Source organism: Narcine bancroftii, chromosome 9 (genome assembly GCF_036971445.1).
Source record: "Narcine bancroftii isolate sNarBan1 chromosome 9, sNarBan1.hap1, whole genome shotgun sequence".
In the NCBI taxonomy this organism is placed as follows: domain Eukaryota; kingdom Metazoa; phylum Chordata; class Chondrichthyes; order Torpediniformes; family Narcinidae; genus Narcine; species Narcine bancroftii.
In genome coordinates, this window is record NC_091477.1 from 106,653,360 (window position 1) to 106,668,834 (window position 15,475).

Genomic DNA, 15,475 nt, shown 5'->3' on the forward strand with positions numbered 1-15,475 from the left:
CAAGTGTATTGCAAGTCGTATGACCCCAAAAGATAAATGCAAGGTGCTAATTGGATCAAGCTTGTGCTGGCTTAGGTGGAACTTCGTCAACTATAGGCTTTCAATGAATGCCCTTTCTAATAAGTATAAAAGGTTATTCTGGTGAAATAGGATGGAGCAAGGGCTACTGTTGTATCAAGTTGCCCTTCTTTCTCTACCCTCCAATCCTTTTGGATACTTTGAGCCAATGTGATACTCCCCATCACACACAGTGGGAATCAGAAAGTGACAAATATTAATAATATGTAAAATGAGCTGGTGTTTCCCACAACAAATTTGAGGGGTAGTCTGCAAGCTGAAAATCCATGCCACAATTTTTAACAACAATTTCAAGTTGCTCCTACTGCTATATGTTTAAGTGCATCTTTCCTTGTCACAGTTGAGTCGAGGGCCTAGGCATCATTCTAGTTCCAACAAAGTGACAAGTTTCGATCATTTTTTATTCTATTATTGATAAGGAAATACATCTTATAAATTATATACAAATTGACTAATTTATGCATTATATAAACAGGAACCGGGCAGAAACAGTGGTTGCTTCAAGTGTGCTTTCATTCAATTACAATGCAAACAAGACTGTAATTGATTTTCTAAATAATAACCTGCAATCTGCAATTCTAAGTGCTTTCAACAATAGACAACGTGCTACACCTTTTGATAATGTTACTTTTGGACCTTTGAAAAGTACAGACATTCAAGATGTATCTAAATGTAAGTACCAGATTTTAACATTTGTTTTGTGAAGAAATAGTAAAATAATCTAGATTGTATTAGATTGTAGATATAAAATGAAGAAAGGCATTGATATACTCAATTGTAAGTACTTTTCCTACAGTGGAAATACCAAATACAGAAACTGGAAAGCATAGTTTTAAGGTGAGTGGAAAAGTTTAATGGAAATACGAAAGGCAAGTTTTTTCTATATAAAGATGGGGAGATGGTGGAAGGAGATGTATGACAACATTTAAGAAATCTTTAGAAATGGAGGTATATAGACCACAGGCAGTCAGATGGGATTAATTTAAATTAGAATAAAGAATAGAACAGTACAGCACTGGAACAGGTCCTTCGGCTCGTGTTTTTGCGAAACATGATATCCAAGTCTTACTAAAACTCTGCTGCTTGCACCTTTCAGATATCCCTTCACCTCCAATAGAGATATGTCTATCTAGAAGCCTTTATAATGAAACTATTATACCTGCTTCCACCATTACTCTTGGCTGCCTGTTCCAGGCACTTTGTCCCATACATCTCCCTTAAACTTTTCCTAACCTTAAACACATGTCCTCTTGTGTGTGATGGTGTTGCCCAGGGTAAAGATTCTGACTGACCACCCTATCAATGTTCAGCCACAGAAAGCAAATCAACCATGTCCAACCTCTCCCCTTATCTTGTACCCTCTAAACCAGGCAATATTCTTTTTATCCTCGTCCTCACACTTTCTAAACCCTTCTGGTAATGGGGTGACCAGAATTGCACACAGTATTCAATATTCCTTTATTGTCATGCAGTAGTTCAGAACAAGTAATATTACACAAAATTACCTTCTACTTACTGTAAGGCAGACAAAGATTTTCCATTAGTGTCACCTTACAGAGAGAAAGAAGCAAAAGAGAGTCACTGTGAATCGAATCCAGTGCTCTCATAGCCTTTGCAACTGCAAAGACTCCTTTGTGATCCCTCTTGAATTCCAGCTCCTATACCTGGTTCCCTTGAGCCAATCTCCAGCAGCCCACAGCCCATACAGGTTCCCTAACCACAAGACACCCTCAACCTGTGTGGGTCCCTCCGCTGTTGAGCCCTTCACTGGTCACTGTCCTGAAGTTTTGTCTTTTCTGCTTTTCCTTCTCATCAGGGCTATTCTCCTAATTTCTGGGGTCCTGCACTGGTTCGCAGCTAGCACAGGTGCTGTCATCTTGGGCACAGATCCAGAATTGCAGGATTTTAGTTCAAAACACTGTCAGCTCCTTAAACAGGCCGTTTAACGCCTGTACATTAAACAGCCTGTTTAAAGAGCTGACAACATCAGGTCTGGGTAGTTAACCCTACAGAGCGGTGCTGTGCCTGTACTCTCCCAGGACCACACCAGTGATAGCAATGCCATTGGAGCAGCCCCAGCAGTACCACCATTTTTTTCCATGTGAGGCCTAACCAAAGATTTATATAGCTGCCTCATAGCTTCCATATTTTTATAGTCATTGCTCTGTCCAGTGAAACGAAGTATATCGTATGCCTTCTTTGCCACCCTATCTATTTGCATGACCGCTTTCAATGATCTACAAGCCTGGACCTCCATACATTTCAGAGCCCGCCATTAACTATATACATTCCCCTTGCATTTGGTCTCCCAAAATTCAACTCCTTGTAGTTTTGATTAAACTCCATTTGCTATTTCTCGACCCATGTCTGTAACTGATCCAAATCTTGGTGTATACTTTGATAACCTTCTACACTGTCCAAATACTGTATTATCTGCAAAGTTTCCCAACAACTTTCATTTTTTCATCCAAGCTATTTGTATACATCAGAAAGAATAGGGCTGAACACCCCTGGTTGTAGGCCTCCAGCCCCACAGCCTCTATCATCACTCACTGTCTTCTATCAGCCAAACAATTTTTAAATCTAACCTATCAACTCCATATATACAATATCTACTGCCCTACGCTCATCCTGTTGCTAGTGAGGATACAAAGATATATTTTTTACAAGGTTCTCTATTCTTATGTCTTACCTATAATTCTCTTTGCGTTAAAAGAACACCACCACTTCAGCCCTTCAGTCTTGCTGTGACCATATGCCCATCTCTTCCTTGCTTTTGTTTCAGGCCTGCCTGCCCTAGCATCTGTCATCTCCTCAGCTCCTCCATTTTGCTGCCCTTCTGCTGAGGTTCCCATTCTGCTCCCACCCCAGCAACATTAGCTAACCTCACCCCAAGGTTATTGGTCCCCCACCAGTTCAGGTGTAACCTAGCCCTCTTGCACAGGAGGTCCCAATTTCTTTGGAAGAGAGCCCAATTATCCAAATATTTGAATTCTGCTCACCTGCACCAGATCATTAGTCATGCATTAAACTTCAGTATCTTTCTGTTTATTACATGTGGCATGGGTTATTTTTTTTTTTAATTTTTAGACTCATATGGAACATTATTATATACATAATATAAATAGTGGTTTAAAATGACAGAGACTTGTATGATTAAACCCAAATCGACTTGAACTCATAATTGATATTATAGTCAACATTAGACATCATGAGTCAAAGAGGCTATTTTCCTTGTATTCTTGCAAGGCACTTGGAGCTTCACACCAAAATGTATGATGTTGTGTAGCTCTGCAAACATACAAAACCGGACAATCACAAGAATCTGAAAACTTAAAATTGGGTATCTGAGAGGTACTGTGATCATAACCACCTCTCTAGTAATTTTATGGTACCATAACCATTTACAGAGCGGAAACAGGCCATGTTGGCCTTTCGAGTCCGCACCGGTTCACTGATTTTGTGCTCCCTCTTCAGGCATTGGTCCCGGTAGATCTTCATTCAGTAATGATGGACGAATTCAATGCAGGTGGAATCAGTCGTAGAAATGTTTGTGAAACGTGGAGTTCAATATTCCTTTTAATATTTTCTGAGTACCTACTATCATTTTCTTAATTAATTCCATCTTTTCCTAATTACTGATCTGAGGTCAACTGGCCTAACATTCCCAATTTTCCTACCTAATAGTGAAATATTTTGTACCTTCTTTTCAGTGGGAACCCATCTAGAGTCTATGGTATTTGGATGGATGACAACCAGTACATCCACTATCTATTATATGCTTTTTGGTTCACCCATTACAATTTCGCTAGGTTGGGACTTTAAGCTACATTGAGTGCTGTTCCCAGCATTCCCCTTCACACTTCATTGTGAACTAGGTGTATTCCATTCGATGATGGGCCTATTGGACTCTTTTCACCTACTGTAGATTCTTTAAGTCATGGTTTTTTGTGGGACCTCAGAATTCAGGTACCCATAAACAGGTTTGTTTTTCATGGGTGGCTTGCTGCAGTTTCTCATTGAAGAAAACCTCACATTTGTTGTTAATCAGCTCCTGGATCTTCCGGACACCTTCATCAAACCCAGTCCTTACCTCCTAATCAATTTCCATTCTCTCAAGCCAAAGGGTAAATCAGGTAACAGCACCAGGAATACTTAAAAATGCAGGGCAAATCTAGTTTGGCAAATTACCACTCAGTCAAAGTACTGAAAGGTATCCTTAACAATGCTATCAATACTTACCAATGGCCAGTTTGGATTTTTCCAGTAACACTTGCCTGCAGATCTCATCACAGCCTTGGACCAAACAGGTGAAATCCAGACTGCTCTAAATATCAAGGCAGTTTATCCTCATCAAAGATAAAATATTACAGTGAGTAGTATGATGGTGAGTGCCAATGGCCAATCATCCAGACTCTAGGCTGTCGCTGCTGAAGATCCTCAGAGTATGGTCCTTGGCCTAACCATTTTCAGTTGCTCCATCAAAAACATTTACTTTCGAATCCACTTTTCCACAAACGAAGCATCCTATACCTACGTGCAAAAACATTGTTCAGAGATGTAAGAAGTAACATTTACACCACAAAAGTGCCAGGGAATGGCTTCATTCAACAAAAGAGTCTAAACATTTATCCTTAAATTTCCCTTATCAAGCACCTTACAAAACCTATGAAATTGAAGCAGCCACATAAATGCCATCAAAGACTGGTTAGTCTTCAGTGAATGACCCAGGACTTTTACCATCTTCTGGCAAGGCATGCCAGGAATAATAATGAGATTCTCTACACCTGTCTGGAAGAATGCAGCTCCAATGATTTGGTACTCTATCAGCCACTAAAACACAGTGATTGCAGAGTGTGCCATCTACTACATTTATTGTTCAAAAGCAATAAAACTGTTGAACTCTACCATTTCAAAAAAAATGGGAAGTAGGTACATCAAAATAACAGCTTAAATTTTCCTTGCAAATATCACACAATCTCTGTGACTAAATCCTAGAACTCCCTACCCAACAATTGGGTAGTGGGAGTACTTCCATCTGAAATTATACAGTGGTTCACGAAGTTGAGGATGGGCAATAAATGTCAGCTACATTAGCAATGCCCAGATCTTGAAAATGGATCATTCAACATTTTGTCTGATTTACTAATGTAGGTATTTGCTGTCCATTTATCCCCAAGAGAGCATTAAGTAATCCATTGTCAAAAGAAAAAAAATGATAACTTAATATGGTAACAAAAACAAATTGAAACTAGATTCAAATTTAGAATGACTTTATACAAAGTTAGGCATCAAATTATCTTTAAGTAAAAATCCAAAATGACAGAGAGAGAGAGAGAGAGAGAGAGAACTCAGAATTGAAATATAGATACCAAAGGAAACATTTTGAAAAAAAGCAATTCTGACCTGTATTTCTCTGAATTTATCTGAAAAGTATGGAAATAATTAACCTTTAAATAATTACTCTTCAAAACGTTTTCCATGTTAGAATCCATTATTATACATTTGAATTAGTGTGCAGTCTTAAAATAGGGAACCTTTTCTTTATTACAGTATCATCTACAAATTTACTGAATTACTTCAACTGCACTAACATTGCATTACCTGGTTATGAGCTTCAATTCAATGATGAACGTGGAATCATTTGCCGATCCCCCTGTGACATGGGTTACTGTATGAATCAGGCAGAGTGTCAGCATCTGCCCATTGGTCTTCAGTGCAAGTATAAAAACATATTTTAATACATTCAGTAGTTCATTTTATTTGCTTATTTTTTGTCACTATTAGGAAATAACTTTACTGATAATTTGTACTTATCTTTTCAAAAACTCTTCTCTATTTCAAAATATTTTGAAATGTAAAAAAACACCGTATAATATACAGTAAAACCTCATTAGAACATGATTTGTTAATCCGTGGAATCGCTTATAGCACAGGTGTCTGTGGACCCCAAACTTTGCAATTTTTCTATAAAATAAGTTGATTAAAATTCTGAATACCAATATTAAAAGAATGCGCTTGCTTTCTTTCATTGAAATTGTTAGTTATAGATAGCGGATCCTTCGAAAAGTGGTAATATTTAGGTTTGATTATCCGTGGGCACTCTGACATGTATGCATCTGTTCCACGACTCAGCTGTAATGCTGTATGAAATCTTGGACCCCAACTACCGTGTTCTAACGAGGTTTTACTGTATCATATATAATCAGGTAATAGTTGAGTTTTTTTTGGATCAATTTTATAGGTCAAATTTGGGGGGAGGGGAGGGGGTTGACTTTTACATAGGTCTTTATTTTGACCACGGTAAATACATGCATCGTGAGCTCAAATGGCCAGGACTGGGTGGTAAGTCCACATTTGGGGTGTCAGGAGCTCAGACAGGCAGGTAGGCAAGGTGAGGATTCACATTCAGGGTGTCGGCAGCTCAGATGGGCGGATGGATGGGGCATCAGGAACTCGATGGGCAGGCAGGGCAAGGATCCAAGGTCAGGGCGTCAGAGGCCAAATATACATGGGATTGACTATTACACTAGTATATTCTATGGGTCATTCAAAGTCTTTTTCAGTCACACTATAATAACAAAGATGTTTGAAAATAATGAGCATTTCTTGTAAAATCTGTAGAGAATGGCAGATCAATAAGCCTGAAAATTCAAGGCACAAGGTCAATAGAGCACAGAAACAAGCCCTTTGGCCCAACTCATCTCTGCCATCCAGGATTTCTAAGTAATTTCAATGGCCCATATCTCTTTAAAGCTTTCTAATCCAAGTCCCAAATTGTACCCACATCTACAGCTTCCTCAATTTGTGACTCAACAGAACTCTGGTTCATTTTTAGATATCTCCTGATAACCTCAAAGAGACTCCTTGATAATGTGCCATATTTAATTGAATAGAATAAATTTCTTTCGAATTGTATTAATTCCAGGAATGCCTAACAAAAAATGTTTAAGCTTTACTTAAGCAGCTAAGTGCACTGCTGTACCAAAAAATCTAATAAAGAGAGTGGAATAAATTAACCTCGCAATGACACATGGCTTTTGCTCAGCACCCTCCCATTCCCAATCACCCAATAGCCCACCTTTTGGTGGTTGGTCCAGCCCATGAAGAATGGCACTGTTATTTCTTTCAATCGTTTATTGCAACTCATTTGCTTATTTCTTGCATTTTAAACATTTGGAAACAAATACGTTTTTCAGAGCCAAACCGAGTTTTCAGGTTTATTGACTGGTACTTAGTATCTATGATCAACCAACCTCAAAAAGGTAGATGGTATCCAAATTCATTGTGCAGATGTGATGATAATGTTTTTGTGCCAAATGGCCTTTGGTTATTTAAGATTATCATCTAATGATTTCCAAACAGAAGTTGAAGATCAATGGGTAACGGTTTTGTTTTGAGTAACAAATTAAAACTTTCAAATTACATTTAAAAACAAGCACAAAAACCTAAGTTAATGGTTCTGTTTTGTACAATTGGAAGAGCCATCATTTGACTGAAGCATTGAACTGAGGTTCCATCTGATTTCTCAAGTTGCACTGAAAATCCTAGGTATTATTTCAAGGAGAAGGTAGAGAGTTAAGCCAAGTACCTTGGTCACCATTTAATCCTCAATGATACTCAATTTCCTGTGTGCAGGTTGAGGACATGTCAAAATGGGACTTGGATTAGAAAGCTTTCAAGAAATATGGGCCATTGAAATTAGTTAGAACTCCTGAATGGCAGAGATGAGTTGGGCCAAAGGGCTTGTTTCTGTGCTCTATTGAGAAACTCTTAAGAGCATCCTGAAACATAAAAGCTATCATCTTGTTAATTGATATCTTATTAATACCTAATGCTGCTGTTTTTCCCCCCAGATGTGTTCCCCGCACAATATATTCTTCTTTCGGTGACCGCTGTGAACACCTATCAATAAATCTCAGAGCATTTTTTGGCATTTTATTTGGAGCTTTAGGATTCTTGCTCATACTGATATTAGCCATTGTTTTCATTGTCTGGAAGTGCAACTCATCTAGAAGGGAAAGATTTACTGATAACGCAAGCAGGTACATTTTCCTTTATGCTGTTTAAAATTTTCCAGGGTATTATGGAAAATCTATCTTGTATGCACATTCACAGTATAAAATTACTGTTATCACAAAGTGTACATGCTATCACAAAGCCAAAGCGTAAACTAAACCTGCACTAGTAGTCTATCAAAATCAAGATGAGGCAAATAATAGTTAATTGGAACAAAGTTATGAAGATCAAGGCTCCATTCTAGCTAGCAACAGTAATGCCAGCCATTGTTAGGGATGGGCAGCATCTGCTCCGTCTATCTACAGAATACCTGAATCTTACAGTCTTCCTTCATTACTTCTTGTGGGGTGTGATAGAATCTGCTTTTTCTCATCTTTGCTTCAGAGTTCTCCCTTAATCTTACAAAGCTCAATGCTCTTGCAATTCATTGTTGGAATAATACCAGCATCTCAGCCCAGTAGGTTTGGAGGTTATGCATCACTCAATATTTATTTAATGCTAAAGTGGCCCCTTTCAGCAACATAAGGTCTCATGAAATAAACACTGAGTACAAAATGTGGTACCAAGATACAAGAACCATCCAGAGGTTGGGAATAATCTTCCTTCTTTCTCCTCAAAGTCTTTCCATCATCTGAAAGATGCATCAGAAATGTGATGGAAGATTCTCCACTTGCTGATGTGTCTTTCAGGAGAAAGAAGGTAGCCAGGCATGTAGAGCAAAATCAATAATACTTGGAACAAAGTAGCCTATTTGACTGGTATAAATCTCACACCATCACCACACAGTCATTGCAGTGTTTATCTCAACAAAATGCAGTCAACTCCAACTCTATCACAAGAAACACGGGTATAGCAAGCACATAGAACGATCACACCATACTGACATAAGTGCATTACATAATATAGCTGGATCTCCTTATTCAATACTTATTCAACTCTATCACAAGAAACACGGGTATAGCAAGCACATGGAACGATCACACCATACTGACATAAGTGCATTACATAATATAGCTGGATCTCCTTATTCAATACTTATTCAACTCTATCACAAGAAACACGGGTATAGCAAGCACATGGAACGATCACACCATACTGACATAAGTGCATTACATAATATAGCTGGATCTCCTTATTCAATATTTATTCAACTCTATCACAAGAAACACGGGTATAGCAAGCACATGGAACGATCACACCATACTGACATAAGTGCATTACATAATATAGCTGGATCTCCTTATTCAATACTTATTCAACTCTATCACAAGAAACACGGGTATAGCAAGCACATAGAACGATCACACCATACTGACATAAGTGCATTACATAATATAGCTGGATCTCCTTATTCAATATTTATTCAACTCTATCACAAGAAACACGGGTATAGCAAGCACATGGAACGATCACACCATACTGACATAAGTGCATTACATAATATAGCTGGATCTCCTTATTCAATACTTATTCAACTCTATCACAAGAAACATGGGTATAGCAAGCACATGGAACGATCACACCATACTGACATAAGTGCATTACATAATATAGCTGGATCTCCTTATTCAATACTTATTCAACTCTATCACAAGAAACACGGGTATAGCAAGCACATGGAACGATCACACCATACTGACATAAGTGCATTACATAATATAGCTGGATCTCCTTATTCAATACTTATTCAACTCTATCACAAGAAACACGGGTATAGCAAGCACATGGAACGATCACACCATACTGACATAAGTGCATTACATAATATAGCTGGATCTCCTTATTCAATACTTATTCAACTCTATCACAAGAAACACGGGTATAGCAAGCACATGGAACGATCACACCATACTGACATAAGTGCATTACATAATATAGCTGGATCTCCTTATTCAATACTTATTCAACTCTATCACAAGAAACACGGGTATAGCAAGCACATGGAACGATCACACCATACTGACATAAGTGCATTACATAATATAGCTGGATCTCCTTATTCAATATTTATTCAACTCTATCACAAGAAACACGGGTATAGCAAGCACATGGAACGATCACACCATACTGACATAAGTGCATTACATAATATAGCTGGATCTCCTTATTCAATACTTATTCAACTCTATCACAAGAAACACGGGTATAGCAAGCACATAGAACGATCACACCATACTGACATAAGTGCATTACATAATATAGCTGGATCTCCTTATTCAATATTTATTCAACTCTATCACAAGAAACACGGGTATAGCAAGCACATGGAACGATCACACCATACTGACATAAGTGCATTACATAATATAGCTGGATCTCCTTATTCAATACTTATTCAACTCTATCACAAGAAACACGGGTATAGCAAGCACATGGAACGATCACACCATACTGACATAAGTGCATTACATAATATGGCTGGATCTCCTTATTCAATATTTATTCAACTCTATCACAAGAAACACGGGTATAGCAAGCACATGGAACGATCACACCATACTGACATAAGTGCATTACATAATATAGCTGGATCTCCTTATTCAATACTTATTCAACTCTATCACAAGAAACACGGGTATAGCAAGCACATAGAACGATCACACCATACTGACATAAGTGCATTACATAATATAGCTGGATCTCCTTATTCAATATTTATTCAACTCTATCACAAGAAACACGGGTATAGCAAGCACATGGAACGATCACACCATACTGACATAAGTGCATTACATAATATAGCTGGATCTCCTTATTCAATACTTATTCAACTCTATCACAAGAAACATGGGTATAGCAAGCACATGGAACGATCACACCATACTGACATAAGTGCATTACATAATATAGCTGGATCTCCTTATTCAATACTTATTCAACTCTATCACAAGAAACACGGGTATAGCAAGCACATGGAACGATCACACCATACTGACATAAGTGCATTACATAATATAGCTGGATCTCCTTATTCAATACTTATTCAACTCTATCACAAGAAACACGGGTATAGCAAGCACATGGAACGATCACACCATACTGACATAAGTGCATTACATAATATAGCTGGATCTCCTTATTCAATACTTATTCAACTCTATCACAAGAAACACGGGTATAGCAAGCACATGGAACGATCACACCATACTGACATAAGTGCATTACATAATATAGCTGGATCTCCTTATTCAATATTTATTCAACTCTATCACAAGAAACACGGGTATAGCAAGCACATGGAACGATCACACCATACTGACATAAGTGCATTACATAATATAGCTGGATCTCCTTATTCAATACTTATTCAACTCTATCACAAGAAACACGGGTATAGCAAGCACATAGAACGATCACACCATACTGACATAAGTGCATTACATAATATAGCTGGATCTCCTTATTCAATATTTATTCAACTCTATCACAAGAAACACGGGTATAGCAAGCACATGGAACGATCACACCATACTGACATAAGTGCATTACATAATATAGCTGGATCTCCTTATTCAATACTTATTCAACTCTATCACAAGAAACACGGGTATAGCAAGCACATGGAACGATCACACCATACTGACATAAGTGCATTACATAATATAGCTGGATCTCCTTATTCAATACTTATTCAACTCTATCACAAGAAACACGGGTATAGCAAGCACATGGAACGATCACACCATACTGACATAAGTGCATTACATAATATAGCTGGATCTCCTTATTCAATACTTATTCAACTCTATCACAAGAAACACGGGTATAGCAAGCACATGGAACGATCACACCATACTGACATAAGTGCATTACATAATATAGCTGGATCTCCTTATTCAATACTTATTCAACTCTATCACAAGAAACACGGGTATAGCAAGCACATGGAACGATCACACCATACTGACATAAGTGCATTACATAATATAGCTGGATCTCCTTATTCAATACTTATTCAACTCTATCACAAGAAACACGGGTATAGCAAGCACATGGAACGATCACACCATACTGACATAAGTGCATTACATAATATAGCTGGATCTCCTTATTCAATACTTATTCAACTCTATCACAAGAAACACGGGTATAGCAAGCACATGGAACGATCACACCATACTGACATAAGTGCATTACATAATATAGCTGGATCTCCTTATTCAATACTTATTCAACTCTATCACAAGAAACACGGGTATAGCAAGCACATGGAACGATCACACCATACTGACATAAGTGCATTACATAATATAGCTGGATCTCCTTATTCAATACTTATTCAACTCTATCACAAGAAACACGGGTATAGCAAGCACATGGAACGATCACACCATACTGACATAAGTGCATTACATAATATAGCTGGATCTCCTTATTCAATACTTATTCAACTCTATCACAAGAAACACGGGTATAGCAAGCACATGGAACGATCACACCATACTGACATAAGTGCATTACATAATATAGCTGGATCTCCTTATTCAATATTTATTCAACTCTATCACAAGAAACACGGGTATAGCAAGCACATGGAACGATCACACCATACTGACATAAGTGCATTACATAATATAGCTGGATCTCCTTATTCAATACTTATTCAACTCTATCACAAGAAACACGGGTATAGCAAGCACATAGAACGATCACACCATACTGACATAAGTGCATTACATAATATAGCTGGATCTCCTTATTCAATATTTATTCAACTCTATCACAAGAAACACGGGTATAGCAAGCACATGGAACGATCACACCATACTGACATAAGTGCATTACATAATATAGCTGGATCTCCTTATTCAATACTTATTCAACTCTATCACAAGAAACACGGGTATAGCAAGCACATGGAACGATCACACCATACTGACATAAGTGCATTACATAATATAGCTGGATCTCCTTATTCAATATTTATTCAACTCTATCACAAGAAACACGGGTATAGCAAGCACATGGAACGATCACACCATACCGACATAAGTGCATTACATAATATAGCTGGATCTCCTTATTCAATACTTATTCAACTCTATCACAAGAAACACGGGTATAGCAAGCACATAGAACGATCACACCATACTGACATAAGTGCATTACATAATATAGCTGGATCTCCTTATTCAATATTTATTCAACTCTATCACAAGAAACACGGGTATAGCAAGCACATGGAACGATCACACCATACTGACATAAGTGCATTACATAATATAGCTGGATCTCCTTATTCAATACTTATTCAACTCTATCACAAGAAACATGGGTATAGCAAGCACATGGAACGATCACACCATACTGACATAAGTGCATTACATAATATAGCTGGATCTCCTTATTCAATACTTATTCAACTCTATCACAAGAAACACGGGTATAGCAAGCACATGGAACGATCACACCATACTGACATAAGTGCATTACATAATATAGCTGGATCTCCTTATTCAATACTTATTCAACTCTATCACAAGAAACACGGGTATAGCAAGCACATGGAACGATCACACCATACTGACATAAGTGCATTACATAATATAGCTGGATCTCCTTATTCAATACTTATTCAACTCTATCACAAGAAACACGGGTATAGCAAGCACATGGAACGATCACACCATACTGACATAAGTGCATTACATAATATAGCTGGATCTCCTTATTCAATATTTATTCAACTCTATCACAAGAAACACGGGTATAGCAAGCACATGGAACGATCACACCATACTGACATAAGTGCATTACATAATATAGCTGGATCTCCTTATTCAATACTTATTCAACTCTATCACAAGAAACACGGGTATAGCAAGCACATAGAACGATCACACCATACTGACATAAGTGCATTACATAATATAGCTGGATCTCCTTATTCAATATTTATTCAACTCTATCACAAGAAACACGGGTATAGCAAGCACATGGAACGATCACACCATACTGACATAAGTGCATTACATAATATAGCTGGATCTCCTTATTCAATACTTATTCAACTCTATCACAAGAAACACGGGTATAGCAAGCACATGGAACGATCACACCATACTGACATAAGTGCATTACATAATATAGCTGGATCTCCTTATTCAATACTTATTCAACTCTATCACAAGAAACACGGGTATAGCAAGCACATGGAACGATCACACCATACTGACATAAGTGCATTACATAATATAGCTGGATCTCCTTATTCAATACTTATTCAACTCTATCACAAGAAACACGGGTATAGCAAGCACATGGAACGATCACACCATACTGACATAAGTGCATTACATAATATAGCTGGATCTCCTTATTCAATACTTATTCAACTCTATCACAAGAAACACGGGTATAGCAAGCACATGGAACGATCACACCATACTGACATAAGTGCATTACATAATATAGCTGGATCTCCTTATTCAATACTTATTCAACTCTATCACAAGAAACACGGGTATAGCAAGCACATGGAACGATCACACCATACTGACATAAGTGCATTACATAATATAGCTGGATCTCCTTATTCAATACTTATTCAACTCTATCACAAGAAACACGGGTATAGCAAGCACATGGAACGATCACACCATACTGACATAAGTGCATTACATAATATAGCTGGATCTCCTTATTCAATACTTATTCAACTCTATCACAAGAAACACGGGTATAGCAAGCACATGGAACGATCACACCATACTGACATAAGTGCATTACATAATATAGCTGGATCTCCTTATTCAATACTTATTCAACTCTATCACAAGAAACACGGGTATAGCAAGCACATGGAACGATCACACCATACTGACATAAGTGCATTACATAATATAGCTGGATCTCCTTATTCAATACTTATTCAACTCTATCACAAGAAACACGGGTATAGCAAGCACATGGAACGATCACACCATACTGACATAAGTGCATTACATAATATAGCTGGATCTCCTTATTCAATACTTATTCAACTCTATCACAAGAAACACGGGTATAGCAAGCACATGGAACGATCACACCATACTGACATAAGTGCATTACATAATATAGCTGGATCTCCTTATTCAATACTTATTCAACTCTATCACAAGAAACACGGGTATAGCAAGCACATGGAACGATCACACCATACTGACATAAGTGCATTACATAATATAGCTGGATCTCCTTATTCAATACTTATTCAACTCTATCACAAGAAACACGGGTATAGCAAGCACATGGAACGATCACACCATACTGACATAAGTGCATTACATAATATAGCTGGATCTCCTTATTCAATACTTATTCAACTCTATCACAAGAAACACGGGTATAGCAAGCACATGGAACGATCACACCATACTGACATAAGTGCATTACA

The 15,475-nt window shown here is 37.7% G+C and overlaps 1 protein-coding gene across 1 annotated transcript in view; it reads left to right on the top strand.

Moving 5' to 3' along the window:
* Nucleotides 1-15,475, top strand: part of LOC138743597 (fibrillin-1-like) — a 129,081-nt gene that overhangs the window by 107,925 nt on the left and 5,681 nt on the right. The window contains exons 49-51 of the mRNA XM_069899111.1: nt 554-750; nt 5,632-5,800; nt 7,935-8,123. Coding sequence (XP_069755212.1) covers nt 554-750; nt 5,632-5,800; nt 7,935-8,123 — 555 coding nt within the window. The remainder of the gene's footprint in view (nt 1-553; nt 751-5,631; nt 5,801-7,934; nt 8,124-15,475) is intronic.